The sequence below is a fragment of the Mus pahari genome, chromosome X (assembly GCF_900095145.1).
Source record: "Mus pahari chromosome X, PAHARI_EIJ_v1.1, whole genome shotgun sequence".
Lineage (NCBI taxonomy): Eukaryota > Metazoa > Chordata > Mammalia > Rodentia > Muridae > Mus > Mus pahari.
In genome coordinates this window covers 67,634,739-67,649,927 of record NC_034613.1, presented here as the reverse complement: position 1 = coordinate 67,649,927, position 15,189 = coordinate 67,634,739, and the positions used below count along the sequence as shown (strand labels likewise).

Here is a 15,189-nt window from a genome sequence, read left to right as displayed (position 1 = left end):
CTTCTACCTGTTTAGCAGTGTTTTCCTGTAATTCCTTGATTGATTTTTGTGTTTCCTCTTTTAAGGGTTTATACACATTTTATATTCATTATTCAGCCCTGACTTTTAAGTGAGAAAGGACAGTAATGGTTGTCAAAAATAATTTATAACATATTCATTTTATAGGCTTACTATTGTAGTTTCCTTTGCCATGGATTTTATATTTCTTCCTATGATATGTTTTTTCCCAACCTCTTCTTTATTTGAGATAGGGTCTTTTTTTAAGCTATTTTCTTCATTTACATTTCAAATGATATCCCCTTTTCCCAGTTTCCTCTCTGACAGTCAGATGTATACTCCCCCGCCCTGTTCCTCAACCCACCCACTCCTGCTTCCTGGCCCTGGCATTCCCCTATACGGGGGCACAAAATCTTTACAAGACCAAGGGCTTCTCCTCCCATTGATGGCCAAGTAGGCCATCCTCTGCTACATATGCAGCTAGAGACATGAGCTCTGGGGGCACTGGTTAGTTTATTTTTTTTCCTCCTATAGGGTTGCAGACCACTTCAGCTCCTTGTGTACTTTCTCTAGCTTAGATAGGGTCTTCTTATGTAGAAACTGATAGCCTTGAACTTAAGATTCCCCCAATTCTATGTCCTTAGTGCTAGGGACTAGAGTTGTATACAGATATACTACCAAATTTCTCCCATAGTTTGTAGTTAATTTCTGCTTTTTGTTTCAGTGGAAAAACTGTTTTTTTTTCAAATATGCATAGCTTTATCTATGCTGTATTAATTCTCTGTTCTACTTTAAACTTGCTAAAATTATTTGTATGTCTAGTATGTCTAGGTTGTATACTAATGTAGATGTTGCTATGTAAAACTCCTTCCAATAACTCTTTCATCTTTTGGAGTTCTGACAGGAAATACAGATAGTAATGATAGTCAAACGAAATAGAATATTATAATAATGAAATAAGTACTCACGAACTTGATATCTCTGATATAATCCAAGGGAATGAACTCAATTTAAACCAATAAGCCAAAGGGAGGTTGTAAAAACAGCAACAATGAAGAACAGAACAAGAAATAAGAAAAAACTGATTTAAGTTTTTTCTACCTGTACATTAATTCACTACACTTTCATGGATATTGATGGAAAAGACAAGTCCCAAAGGCTTATTTCACTGTCCAACAATGACTATGATCTGACTGCTTGTTCCTCCCATTTCGCATTGCCTCAGATTCCATGTGGACACATAAGTCTACTTTATGGAGCCTGTATACTCAGTAACTCTATCACAGCTAAGGAAATCCAGGCTTCAGATCTTGCCAGCTTTTACAACATCTGTTAACTACCCATATCTCTTATCTCATTTCTCTCCACTTCAGATAATATGTCTAGCACTTGTCATGTATTAATTCTATTGTTTGATTTCCTGTTTATTCTAGAATATAATTTGAATTCATTTTTATGTTCTTTGCTATGAAACTTCAGTATCCATTATTTTCCTTCATAATCATTATTATTTTTTCCTTCTTTGTGACCAAAATACTTTAACAACTCTGAAAAGAGGATAATAGGCTCTCTGAGGTTCTGGTTTCACAGCATTAGTCCATGTAAGTGAAGGAGGTATAACATAGCAGTTCTGTTCTCAATGGTGAGTTCTTATGATAGATATAAGAAGGTCTCATAGGGTTGTACCAAAAAGCAGAGACTTAGAAAGGAACCTTCGACTGGGATATACCATTCTAAAGCCTGTCTCTGGTGGTCTACTTCTGCTTTCTATGCACTTCCTTCTCAAGATTCAGTAGTCTATCAAAATAGAACCATCCGCTGGTTAATAAAGGTCAAAGCACAGTATTATGAGGAACATTTCAGGTTCAAAGTACAATGCTCTGTGTGTGTGTGTGTGTGTGTGTGTGTGTGTGTGTGTGTGTGTGTGTGATTTTCATTTCTATGTATTTCACATATTTCTATTTCCTTTTCTCTAATGTATCCTTTGAGTTTCAGAATGATCAAAAATTTCAGTCCGAATATAGGTTATTGATAAGAAAAATGAGAAGGAAGAATGGTTTGTTGCCATCTGAATTTTGTTAATTACAATTGCAAATAACTTTTTGTATTTATTTCAGTGTCATTCTTGTGGAATCTACAACACTTATGTATTTGCCAGCACAAGTAACTGATACTTCAAAGGCCTCTGTGATGCCTGAGTAAGTAGTTTTGATTTTATACTTATACATAGTGAAAGGAAAGTTATAAGAAATTAGTGCCCAAGGAAACTTGGTACATAGAGACCTAGACAGTAGCCTTTATTTATAAAGTATGTGTCATTTACACTATGTGTACTCTTTTTCAATTATATTTTCAGTATTTTTATATTCATGTCTAAGAAAATATGCACTTGATTTACTACAGTGAGTATTTATTTTTTATCATAACTTTGTTCTGCCAAAATAAATAAATAAATAAAAGCTACAGATAATTTTGGCTATGGGCTTGCTGTAAATTGCCTTTATAATGGTTAGGTATGTTTTTTTTTTTTTTAAATCTCTAATCTTTTCAAGAGTTTTTAAATAAGTGGTTGTTAGATTTTTTTAAAAGGCCTTTTCTATGTTTATGGATGGATAATCTGTTTCTTTTTCTTTTATTATGTATATATGGTGGATTACATTGATTGATTTTCATTTATTTAACCATCTCTGCATCTCTGACCTGTAACTATTAGTCACTGTGAATAATCTTTTAAATGTGTTTTTAGATTCCATTGACAAGTATTCCTTTGAGTATTTTTATAGGTTCATTCTTTGCATTACATTATATACATTCTTTACATTTAATTTATGTTCTTTCTTTATTAAATCTTTTTGTGACTTGAATATAACGGTGACTATGACTTCATAACATGAATTTGGTAGTGTTCCTTCTGTTCTATGTTTTGGAATACTTTAAGGAGTGTTAACATTAGCTATTCTTTGGCAGTATGGTAGAATTCTGGCCCTGAGGGTTTTTTTTTGGGGGGGGAACAGCAGGGAGACATTTATTTTATTAAATAAATTGCTTAGTTTAAATATTGATCTCAAATCCGGGTGTGGTGGCGCATGCCTTTAATCCCAGCAGTCTGGAGGCAGAGGCAGGCAGATTTCTGAGTTTGAGGCCAGCCTGGTCTACAAAGTGAGTTAAAGGACAGCTATCCAGAAACCCTGTTTTGAAAAACAAACAAATAAACAAACAAATCAAAACAAAACAAAAACAAAAAGAAAATAAATACTGATCTCAGCTTCCATTTCCTCCTCACCTCCAGTTTCTTCTATCTGATCCCTATCCTCTGAATCCATACTTCCTCCCCTTCTCCTCAGAAAAGTCTATGCCTTCCCATGTATATCAACCAGCCTTGGCATATCAAGTTGCATTAAGTCTAGGCACATCTTCGGCCACAGAGGGAGGCTAGACTAGGCAGCCCAGTTAGAAGATAGTGGTCCAAAGGTAGGCAACATAGAGAGACAGCCCCTGTTCCCACATTAGAAGTCTCACATGAAGACCCAGGTGTACAACAGTTAGATATATGTAGAGTGCCTAGGTCCTTCCCATACATGTTCTCGGATTAGTAGTTCAGTCTCTATGAGGCACTTTGTGCCCAGCTTAATTGACTGTAGTTTTCTTGTAGTGGCCTTGACCCCTCTGGTTCCTTTAATCCTTCACCTCACTGTTCCACAAGATTCTCCAAGCTCTGTTTAGTATTTAGCTGTGGTTCTCTGCATTTGTTTCCATTAGTTGCTGAGTGAAGCCTCTCTGATGACATTTATGCTAGGTTCCTGTCTGCAAGTATAGCAGAACATCATTAACAATGTCTGGGGTGAATTCTCTATCATGGCATGGGTCTGACGGTGTGTCAGTCAGTCATTGGCCCTTCCCTCAAATTCTGTTCCATCTTTTTTACCCCTTTATATCTTGTAGACAGGACAAATTGTAGGTGTAAGGTTTGGAAGCTGGGTTAGTGTCCCAAAGCCTCCATTGGAAGTCTTACCTGGTTATAAGAGATGGCCAGTTCAGGTTCCATGACCCCCATTGCTAGGAGTATTAGGTTCTCTCTCTTTGATCCCTGAGTTTCCATTGTCACAGGTTTCTTCCTCATCTAGTGTTGCCCCCACCCAATCCAGTTGCTCCTCCCTGTGCTCTCTGCTTTCCACCCCCAACCTCATTCCTCCACACCTTCCCCTGTAAGTCTCCCTCCCATCCTTCAATATGAAACTTATGTGAGAATATGAAACTTATTTAGGCAACATTTTACATGCAGAAATCTATGTTATTTTTGAGTGATGTCTTTAAGAACAGTTGGGACAATTTATTTTGAAATTTTTCTTTTAATCAGGGAACAGTGGATTATATAATCTGGTGTTGATTCTATATAAGAAAAACACACCTATACAAAATGAATAAGAAAATCTTTTGCACTTTGAACATAGGTCTGTGTTTTTGTTTCTTAAAAATAAATCTTGTGTGCCACAGAGAAAACTCCAAGTTTAAAAGCACTGACTGCTTTAATAGCGGTCCTGTGTTCAGCTCCCATCATCCACATGGTGGCTCACAACCATGAAGAGATCTGATGTCATCTCTGGGTGTATCTGAAGAGAGGGACAATGTACTCACATGCATAAGATAAATATTTAAAAAATCAGATACCATCATATAAAAAAAATCTTTCATTCAACGTTGGCTGACTTCCAATATACAGTGCCCTCTAATGGGCAATTTTGAAAATGAAATTTTGTTATCTATTTTGTTTCAAACAAAATAATTTTTAAAAACTATGTGGCAGATACATAGATGATAAAAATATATGACTCATAAGAATGTGATCCACAAGCCGGGCGTGGTGGCGCACGCCTTTAATCCCAGCACTTGGGAGGCAGAGGCAGGCGGATTTCTGAGTTCGAGGCCAGCCTGGTCTACAGAGTGAGTTCCAGGACAGCCAGGACTACACAGAGAAACCCTGTCTCAAAAAAAAAAAAAAAAAAAAAAAAAAAAAAAAAAAAAAAAAAAAAAAAAAAAAAAAAAAAAAAAAAAAAAAAAAAAAAAAAAAAAAAAAAAAAAAAAACCGTGATCCACAAGTACAGCAAAATCTAATAAGATGATCCTTTAATTTTTTAAAGTAATTTTTTTTCAGTAAAATAAAGAATTGGCTCTTTGAATTTATTAACAACATTGACAAAAGAAAGAGAACCAAAATTCAAATTACAATAGACACTAAATAAATTCAAAGAAACGTAAGGACAGATTTAAAAAAAAAAAAACCTATATTACACTAAACTGGAAAATCTAAAAGAGATTTATGTCTAGATATTAAAGTAATTTTTTAATGTGTGTGTGTGTGCATAAGTATATCTGAACGTGTGTGTGTGTGTGCATGTATATTTACACCTTTTCAGGTTCCCATATAGGTAAAGAAAAGGCATTGGATTATCCTGGAGCTGGAATTATAAGCAATTGAGAGCTGAGAAACTGAACTCTGATCTTCTTGAGTAGCAACACGTGATAATACATCTTAACCATCTCTCCAGCCTTAAGAAATTCTTACTCTAATTAATTCCAAAGGAATTACCCGATAGGGATTAGTATAGTAATGTGATACTTTAGGTAAAATTTGAAATTTGTCAATGTAATTGCTGTGCTCAGAAATGAGCACACTTTTAATTATTTCTTGAAGTGATATGATTTGTTAGTTTCTTGCAGAGATACTGAGTTATTTACATGTTCAACAGATTTTCCTGAAGGGGCAAGTCAAGAAGTACTCTCAGTAATTAGGGGAAGAAGGATAAGTCAGATATACTTGTAACACTAAAGGAGCCAAATATCATATAGAGAAGAACACCAAAAATCTGTGTCAGTGAAGCATTTTACCAGAATAAAATGCATTCATTCATGTATCTTACAGTTTTAAAATGTACTGAGTGATCTGTTTAAGTAAAGTTTTTATATAGTGTATTGGCAAACTTCTGGCATACACTCGAGTGTTTTTGCTTACTACATACATGTTGGAGTCTAAAATAAGTAATAATTGAAATGATGGGCAGTATCTTTCTGGCTAGAGTCAAAAAGAAGGGGAAATGTTTCCCATATGCATAAAGATTAAAAGAAGAGGAAATTACAGGTGTAATAGTTATATCCAGGAAAGAAAGTTGTTTTTACACATGGTTTGTAAGAAATGATACATGTATATTAAGGCTTTAAAGGATTCTAAGTGTTTAACAATCTGCTTTATAATTATTCCTCATAGAGTACATTCCATTGGAGACTGAAAGCTTCATTTATTTATAACCCTAATCAGTTATCCTATATCACAAAATATTTGAATTCATAGTGGCCACATAAATGAAGACTTAGAGATATTTTTAGACCCCAATTCCTTTTTTTGATTTTTTAATTAGATATTTTCTTCATTTACATTTCATATGCTATCCCTAAAGCCCCTGTACTCTCCCCCGGCCCTGCTCCCCAACCCACCCACGCCTGCTTCCTGGCTTTGGCATTACCCTGTATTGGGGCATATGATCTTATTCTTGGTTTAAGAAATGATAAGTTCTAGGAAGACATAACTTAAAAATATTTCTGTTACATTGAATACTTAGGAAATTTAGAGTTGGATTAGTGTTTTAGTGCATTAGGGTGCTTATACTAAATATACAGTAGATTGGGTGGCTTAGACACCTAAACATTTATATCTTACTTTTCTGGAAACTGCAGAATCCATTATTAAGGCACTAGGAAATTTGATGTCTAGTAACCATTTACTTCAAAGTTTACAGATGATTGTGTGGCTGCTGTATACTCCTAGAATTTTCATATGGCCATGGATACATACACACACACACACACACACACACACACACACACACACACACACACCAATTTAAAAAAGAAACATAAATGATATGGAGAATACAATATACACAAAATTTGATTCTCCCATATACCATCTTAGGATGCATTTTAAAACTAGATATGAACTAAATTGTTGGCTCCTTGTCTTAAATAGTTCTTGGATATCTGCTTTATAGTAATATCATAGCAACTCTGATTAAGATCTTGGTAACTAACTCTTGTGCCAAACCTTTAAAATGGGATATAAGCTTTAGAGCTACATTTTCAAGCTCAGAAGACATTTTGATCATTCCAGACTGAGAAGATGTCTATACCAAAAAGTGAAGTATGCCATTCCTCTGTATTTCAAAAATAACTTCCATCCCCTCACTCATTCACTAATGAATTAACATCAAATATTGTTCCAGAAATTATCCTCTTTTGATGCTCTCTACCCTAAGAATAGAATGATTTCAACATATTCTTATGAAACAGCTCTAGGAAGCATCTGTGAATATCTACACAAATTAAAACAAGATAGGGTGTCAGTAGTTACAAAAGGACAAGATACCATTTTTTTGGTCTTTGCACTATAAAAGAGTGGTATTTGTCACTGAATTTCTCAATTCATAAACATTAAGTATAATAGAATCTTACTCACCATACAAGTTTAACTAAATTATTTCTAGTTTTTACTAATAATCATGATAATACTTAGTTTCATAAGAATGAGACAGGTTCCAAAATTCACAAAGTTTTCTGTCATTATCATGAGCAATATACAGGTCGTAACTTATCTTAATTTAAGAATGTCCCATGGGAAAGAGATAACTTTCAAGTTTCTACATAGGCATTTTTATTATCTGCTTCTTACAAAATACCCCAATGAAAGGGATATAAAGTCCAGATCCATATACTTTTCATTTTACTATGATAAAAGTAACTAAAGACTAGAGATTGCAAATATTGCACAAAATGAACTTGTGGATTATCTATGTGTTTTACTCAGTCATTCTGCTCAGCTTTCCATTATCAAATAGATGACAGTGGAGCCATATATGAAGAACTAAAATGCAATCTTTATTATCGTTACCACTCTGTGTACTCTCTACATGTGAATGTATCAAGCTATTGCACCTATAACAGTATAAAATTAGTGTTTATCAAGCATACCAAATATTAAATGTTTTTTTAATTTTTAACAAAAGGCATGTAAGTTTCCTACCAAAAATATATATTAGAATTAAAGCACAGAATAATTATAAATGTGGGAAATAACATCAAGAAGAATGTATTGCTAAGAACATGTTACTCCTAATTTAAAATTGAATTAATAGAAATGGAGGGATTTCAGATTTTATTTATAGTATTTTTCAGGGTCAAATTTAGTTTATATATAATAGTAAATATTGGTTAAATGATTATTCATCAAAGTAATCATGAATAGTAACAGAGAAAAAATGGGTGTAAATTAAGGGTCTGGCATGCCTGAAAACGTGAGAAGAGAGACAGTTGTCTCAGATTGTGATATGCTCTGTCATTTCCAGACCCCCACGTAAAATTTCTAAGCTTCCAGATATCATATCTTTAAAGAAACAGATAAAATGTGGAAATGATTATAGAGATTTTCTTCCCTTGGAAGGCAAGTGCTTTCTACAATCACTTTGGAAGAGAATTTCTTTTTTCTTTTCATTTTTATTATTATTATTATTTTCTTTATATACATTTCAAATACTATCCTGAAAGTTCCCTATACCCCCCCCCCCCCCCCCTGTTCCCTTACCCACCCACTCCCACTTCTTGGCCCTTCGCCTGTGCTGGGTCATATAAAGTTTGCAAGACCAAGGGGCCTCTCTTGGAAGAGAATTTCTGTTTAACTCTAAGACACACCATTTTTGACTCACTGTTTAAAAGTAAAAGGAATATTTCACTAAAATTTATAAATAATATTAAACATTTGAGCAAATGCCTTTTAATTCTTACATTGAGGAGTCAGAGTGAGGGATATCTCTGTGAGTTCCAAGTCATCTTGATTTTTATAATGAGCTGCAGGCTAGCAAGTGATATACAATGAGACAACTGTTTCCAAAACGTAGTGGAAATATGAAAAAATTCTAATTTGTTCTTGCCTTGAGTTTGTTTATAATTGTAGATAGTGATAATAATTGAATATCTGTAATCTTTAATAAAAGAGACATTCTTTCCCTCTTCTGACAGTCGTATGATGAGTAGCGACTATGCTGCTGATCGGAGTTCTTCCCATGCTGAAAAAGGCTTAAGAACATGTGAGTATATCATTAAAACGCTTGGGTTTTTGTTTGCTTGCTTGCTTTTGTTTGTCTGTTGGTTTTTCTTATATCTGATTTTTATGTGAAAAAAAAAGCTGAACTGAGATATTCATCACGGTTGCTTATGAAAATAGAATGGAGACTTCTAGAAATTTCTGGCCAAATGCAGATTGACTTGTATCTGCCTTTTTTGTTAAGTATCCTTTTGAGGAATCTGCCCGACCTTTTCTTTTACTACTGAGTCTGTTTCCACTAGCATTTTGGATACATATTTAAATATATGGTCTTTATGTTGCTTTTGAATTTTATTAAACTCATTTTTATTGGATATTTTATTTACATTTCAAATGGTATCCCCTTTCCTGGTCCCCCCAAAACCCCCTATTCCACCCCATTCCCCTGCTTCTATGAGGGTTTTCTCCCACTCACGCACTCCAGCCTCCCTTTTCTATCATTCCCCCCTACATGGGGGCATCGAGCCCTCATAGGACCAAGGGCCTCTTCTCCCATTGATGCCCAACAAGTCCATCCTCTGCTACATATGAGGCATCCTGGCTCCTTCCATGTATACTCTTTGGTTGGTGGTTCACTCCCTGGGAGCTCTGTGGGGGTTTCTGGCCAGTTTACACTGTTGTTCCTCCCAGGGGGCTGCAAACTCCTTCAGCTCCTTCAGACTTTTCTCTAACTCCTCCATTGGGGACCCTGTACTCAGTTCAATGGTTAGCTGTCAGCATGTGCCACTGTATTTGTCAGTCTCTGGAATTTAAACCTACTTAAATACCATGCATTTTTGAAGTTAGAATTATGAAAATACTGTTTTTACTTAGTATTATCAAGTAAATACAGGTCTCAAAAAGATGGGCAAAGTTACACAAAGGGGGCCGCAAAGAACTCAAATTTGACTTTCAGAAGATGATTCTTATATAGCTGAAAAGCTTAATGTTTGAACATTGTATTTAACTATATTCTATTAAAATTTTGAATATGCTGTGAAAAATATTGTAAAATGTGGTTAGAATGATCAGTAGGAAACTGAATGTAGAAATGTTCTAATTAACCATAGCTGCAGAACTAACCATCATAATTACAGCAGTAATAGGTGTAACACTTACCATTGAATAGAAGCTGAAACATGGAGTATTTCTAAGCCATTTTATTCAGGTGTCTTTTGTTTAATGATTCCCTACCCCTAGTATCTTACATGAGGTTGTTGGCATATAATCTTATAAGTAGGATCTCTGTAGGTCTGACACTTCTCAAAACTGATAACTGAGTTTTAAAAGGTAGAGGAGAAATGATAAAGCAGATATTAAATTACGTAGTATCCTACAACATGGCACTTCAGGTCTGCTGAAGTCTGTCACAGAGTGTTTTTTTAGATGAAGTGACTAAGATTTGCCTATCATATCAATGCATTCTAGTAGCTTTTTAGGAATCTGTAAATATGTTTTAAAACTACTAGAAAAGAAATATGAATAAAGTTTTGTGGTTATAGTAGTCATTGTCAACTCAAATTGTCCATTATGTTTTATTATGTGAAGTCATCAGTTTATTATAAGTCATCAGTTAGAAATACAAGAAGGGATGTTATACATATATACATGAATTAAATTTAAATAGTACTAAAATCTACTTTCATCAGATCATTTACTAAGGAATCATTAATAGATGAACATAATGATATATGTTATTATGTCAAACTTGATATCATCAATGGAGGAGTGTTCCTCTTTCTCCACATCCTCACCAGCATCTGCTGTCCCCTGAATTTTTGATCTAAGCTATTCTGACTGGTGTGAGGTAGAATCTCAGGGTTGTTTTGATTTGCATTTCCCTGATGATTAAGGCTATTGAACATTTTTTTCAGGTGCTTCTCAGCCATTCGGTATTCATCAGTTGAAAATCCCTTGTTTAGCTCTGTACCCCATTTTTTAACAGGGTTATTTGGTTTTCTGAAGTACAACTTCTTGAGTTCTTATATATATTAGATATTATCTCCCTATCAGATTGGTAAAGATATTTTTCCAAATCTGTTGTTGGCCTTTTTGTCTTATTGACAGAATTCTTTGCCTTACAGAATCTTTGCAATTTTATGAGGTGCCATTTGTAGATTCTTGATCTTATAGCACAAGCCATTACTGTTCTGTTTAAGAATTTTTCCCCTGTGCCCATATCTTCGAGAGTCTTCTCCTCTTTCTCCTCTATAGTTCAGTGTCTCTGGTTTTATATGGAGTTCCTTGATCCACTTAGACTTGAGATTTGTACAAGGAGATAAGAATGGATCAATTCTCATTCTTCTACATGATAACAGCCAGTTGAGCCAGCACCATTTGTTGAAGATGCTGTCATCTTTCCACTGGATGGTTTTAGCTCCCTTGTCAAAGATCAAGTGATCATAAGTGTGTGGGTTCATTTCCGGGTCTTCAATTCTATTCCATTGATCTATCTGTCTGTTACTGTTCCAGTACCATGCAGTTTATATTACAATTGTTCTGTAGTACAGCTTGAGGTCAGGGATGGTGATTCCACCAGAGGTTCTTTTATTGTTGAGAATAGTTTTTGCTATTCTAGGCTTTTTGTTATTCCAGATGAATTTGCAAATTGCCCTTTCTAACACTGTGAAGAATTGAGTTTGAATTTTGATGGGGATTGCATTGAATCTGTAGATTGCTTTTGGCAAGATAGCCATTTTTACTATATTAATCCTGCCAATCCATGAGCATGGGAGATCTTTCCATCTTCTGAGATATTTTTCAATTTCAAAGATGTAAAGTTTATCATACAGATCTTTCACTTCCTTAGTTAGAGTCACACCAAGGTATTTTATATTATTTGTGACTATTGTGAAGGGTGTTGTTTCCCTAATTTCTTTCTCAGCCTGTTTATCCTTTGTGTAGAGAAAGGCCACTGATTTGTTTGAGTGACTTATATCCAGCTACTGCACTGAAGCTGTTCATCAGGTTTAGGAGTTCTCTGGTGGAATTTTTGGTTTCACTTAAATATACTAACAAAAAAAAGTGATATTTTGACTTCTTCCTTTCCAATTTGTATTCCTTTTATCTCCCTTTGTTTTCTAATTGCTCTGACTAGGACTTCAAGGACCATATTGAATAGGTAGGGAGAGAGTGGGCAGCCTTGCCTAGTCCCTGATTTTAGTGGGATTGCCTCATATTTCTCTCCATTTAGTTTGATGTTGGCTACTGGTTTGCTGTTTATTGCTTTTATATTTAGATATGGGCCTTGAATTCCTGATCTTTCTGAGACTTTTATCATGAAGGGGTATTGGATTTTGTCAGCATCTAATGAGATGATCTTGTGGTTTTCGTCTTTGAGTTTGTTTACATAGTGTATTACGTTGATGGATTTCCATATATTAAACCACCCCTGCATCCCTGGGATGAAGCCTACTTAATCATGATGGATGATCGTTTTGATGTGTTCTTGGATTTGGTTTGAGAGAATTTTATTGAGTATTTTTGCATTGATATTCATAAGGAAAATACACTCCTCCATTGCTGGTGGGATTGAAAACTGGTACAACCACTCTGGAAATCAGTTTGGTGGTTCCTTATAACACTGGACATAGTTCTATTGGAAGATCCAGCAATACCACTACTGGGCATATACGCAGATTATGCTCCAACTTGTAATAAGGACATATGTTCATAGCAGCCATACTTATAATAACAAGAAGCTGGAAAGAGCCCAGATGTCTCTCAACACAGGATTGGATACAGAAAATGTGGTACATTTACACAATGAAGTATTACTCAGCTATTAAAAACAATGAATTCATGAAATTCTTAGACAAATACATGGATCTGGAGGCTATCATCCTAAGTGAGGTAACCCAATCACAAAAGAACACACATGATATGCACTCCCTAATAAGTGGATATTAACGCAGAAGCACAGAATACCCAAGATTCAATCCAGAAGAAGGAAGCCCATAATGAGATACTTCTATCCATCTTAGAATGGGGGAACAAAACACCCAGGGAAGGAGTTACAGAGACAAATTTCAGAGCAGAGACTAAATGTATGACCATCCAGAGACTTCCCCACTTGGGAATCCATCCCACAAACAACCATCAAATCCAGACACTATTGCAGATGCCAAGAAGAGCTTGCTGACAGGTGACTGAGATAACTGTCTCCTGAAAAGCTCTGCCAGTGCCTGACTAAAATAGAAGTTGAAGCTCATAGTCAGCCATTAGATGGAGCACAGGGTTCCCAATGAAGGAGTTAGAGAAAGTACAGAAGGAGCAGAAGGGGTTTGCAGCCCCCTAGGAGGAACAACAATTTGAACTAACCAGTACCCCCAGAGCTCCCTGGGGTAAACAACCAATCAATGAAAACACATGGAAGGACTCATGGCTCTAGTTGCATATATAGCAGAAGATGGCCAAGCTGATCATTAATGAAAGGAGAGGCCCTTGAGTCTGTCAAGGTTCTGTGTCCCAGTATAGGGGAATGCCTGGGCTAGAAAGCAGGAGTGGGTAGATTGGGAACAGAGGGATGGAGGAGGGAATAGGGGATTTTTGGAAGGGAAACTAGGAAATGGAATAAGATTTGAAATATAAATAAAGAAATATCTAATAAAAAACTTGATCATATTACCAGTAGTTTTTTTATTAAATAGTATGCATTGTTTTACAATGTTTTCAACATTTTATACATCCTAAAATTTTATTTATAAAACAATACTTTGTTTGAATAGTTTATTTATAAACTTTCTCTGTATCATATTTTCACAGCAATTAAGTCTAACTTCATCAGAGAATTCTTCTGTTCCTCACCAACACTTTCCCTGAGACCAAAAGCATCTTCAAGTCTGGAGGTCTACTATCTTCCCTTTGACATGCATGTTCGCTATTGTGCCATCATCCTGAGCAATAAAGACGTAAGTACAGAATTGAATGTTGTGCTTCTTCCATTATGGGTTGCTTCTGTGATAAAGTAAACATAAAAGGTAATATTTAAATAACTGGGAGTCCAGAAAAATTCATGCTTCTAGTCCTCAAATACCAAGGGAAGCAGCTTTTTCTGAATAATAGCAAGAGACCCACTACTTGTAGATAAATCTTACGGGAGCTGCTTATGGAAGTTCCATGGAAGTAGAAGTGCGATAACTGGCTTTGTCTCAGTCTCTGTGAGTCAGAGACTGACCTGTCATACTGAATCCTCTACTTATCATCTATTTAAATATTAAGTGAAGGAACTGACCAAGAGTAGCATCTCCTCATAGAATTATCTGAGGAAGGATATGCTTCCAACTTTACAAGTTGTTTATGGAATTAATTTCTTTGTCCCTGTGGCATTCATGCAGCTTGGTTCTTAAACCAAGAAAGGAGAAAACAATTCAGGGGAGGAAGGAAAGAGAAGACAAGAGAGAGGAGACTAATTCAGGAGGAGACTCACTAAGATAATGACCTCGGGAATGGGGGATTTTTAGAATCCTCAAAATATATAGACACATATTCATATATGTGTGTGTTCACTAAATTTAACTAATTGATGAAATTAGGAGATAGTATTTTTGTTCAGCATCATTTTAGCTATCCTGTTTTTTTTTTTTTCATATGGTGTTGAGAATTGTTCTTTCAATATCTGTAAAGAATTTTTAATAGGGATTGCATTGAATCTGTACATTACTTTTGGAAAGATGACCATTTTCACTGTTAATCCTACAGATCCATGAGCATGGGAGATCTTTTCATCTTCTGATATCCTCTTCAAGTTCTTTCTTCAGAAACTTGTCATATTGGTCTTTCACTCGCGTGGTTAGAGTTAGATCAAGGTATTTTACATCATTGTGCATATTGTGAAGGGTGCTGTGTCTTTCTCAACTGGTTTATCACTTTGGAAGAAGAAGGCTACTGATCTGGTAGAATTAATTTTGTATCCAGGCATTTTGCAATGGTGTTTGTTTCACCTGTAGGAGTTTTCTGTTAGAATTTTGTGGTTGGTTCATGTTGTTTTTCTTGAAAGAAACAGCTTTTAGTTTCTTTGATTATTTTTTATTGTGTTCTCTCTCTCTCTCTCTCTCTCTCTCTCT

The 15,189-nt window shown here is 35.3% G+C and overlaps 1 protein-coding gene across 1 annotated transcript in view; it reads left to right on the top strand.

The window, feature by feature from the left end:
- Cfap47 (cilia and flagella associated protein 47) overlaps window positions 1-15,189 on the top strand; it is a 210,187-nt gene that overhangs the window by 114,717 nt on the left and 80,281 nt on the right. Inside the window, exons 40-42 of the mRNA XM_021188546.2 lie at window positions 2,115-2,195; window positions 9,061-9,128; window positions 13,889-14,034. Coding sequence (XP_021044205.2) covers window positions 2,115-2,195; window positions 9,061-9,128; window positions 13,889-14,034 — 295 coding nt within the window. The remainder of the gene's footprint in view (window positions 1-2,114; window positions 2,196-9,060; window positions 9,129-13,888; window positions 14,035-15,189) is intronic.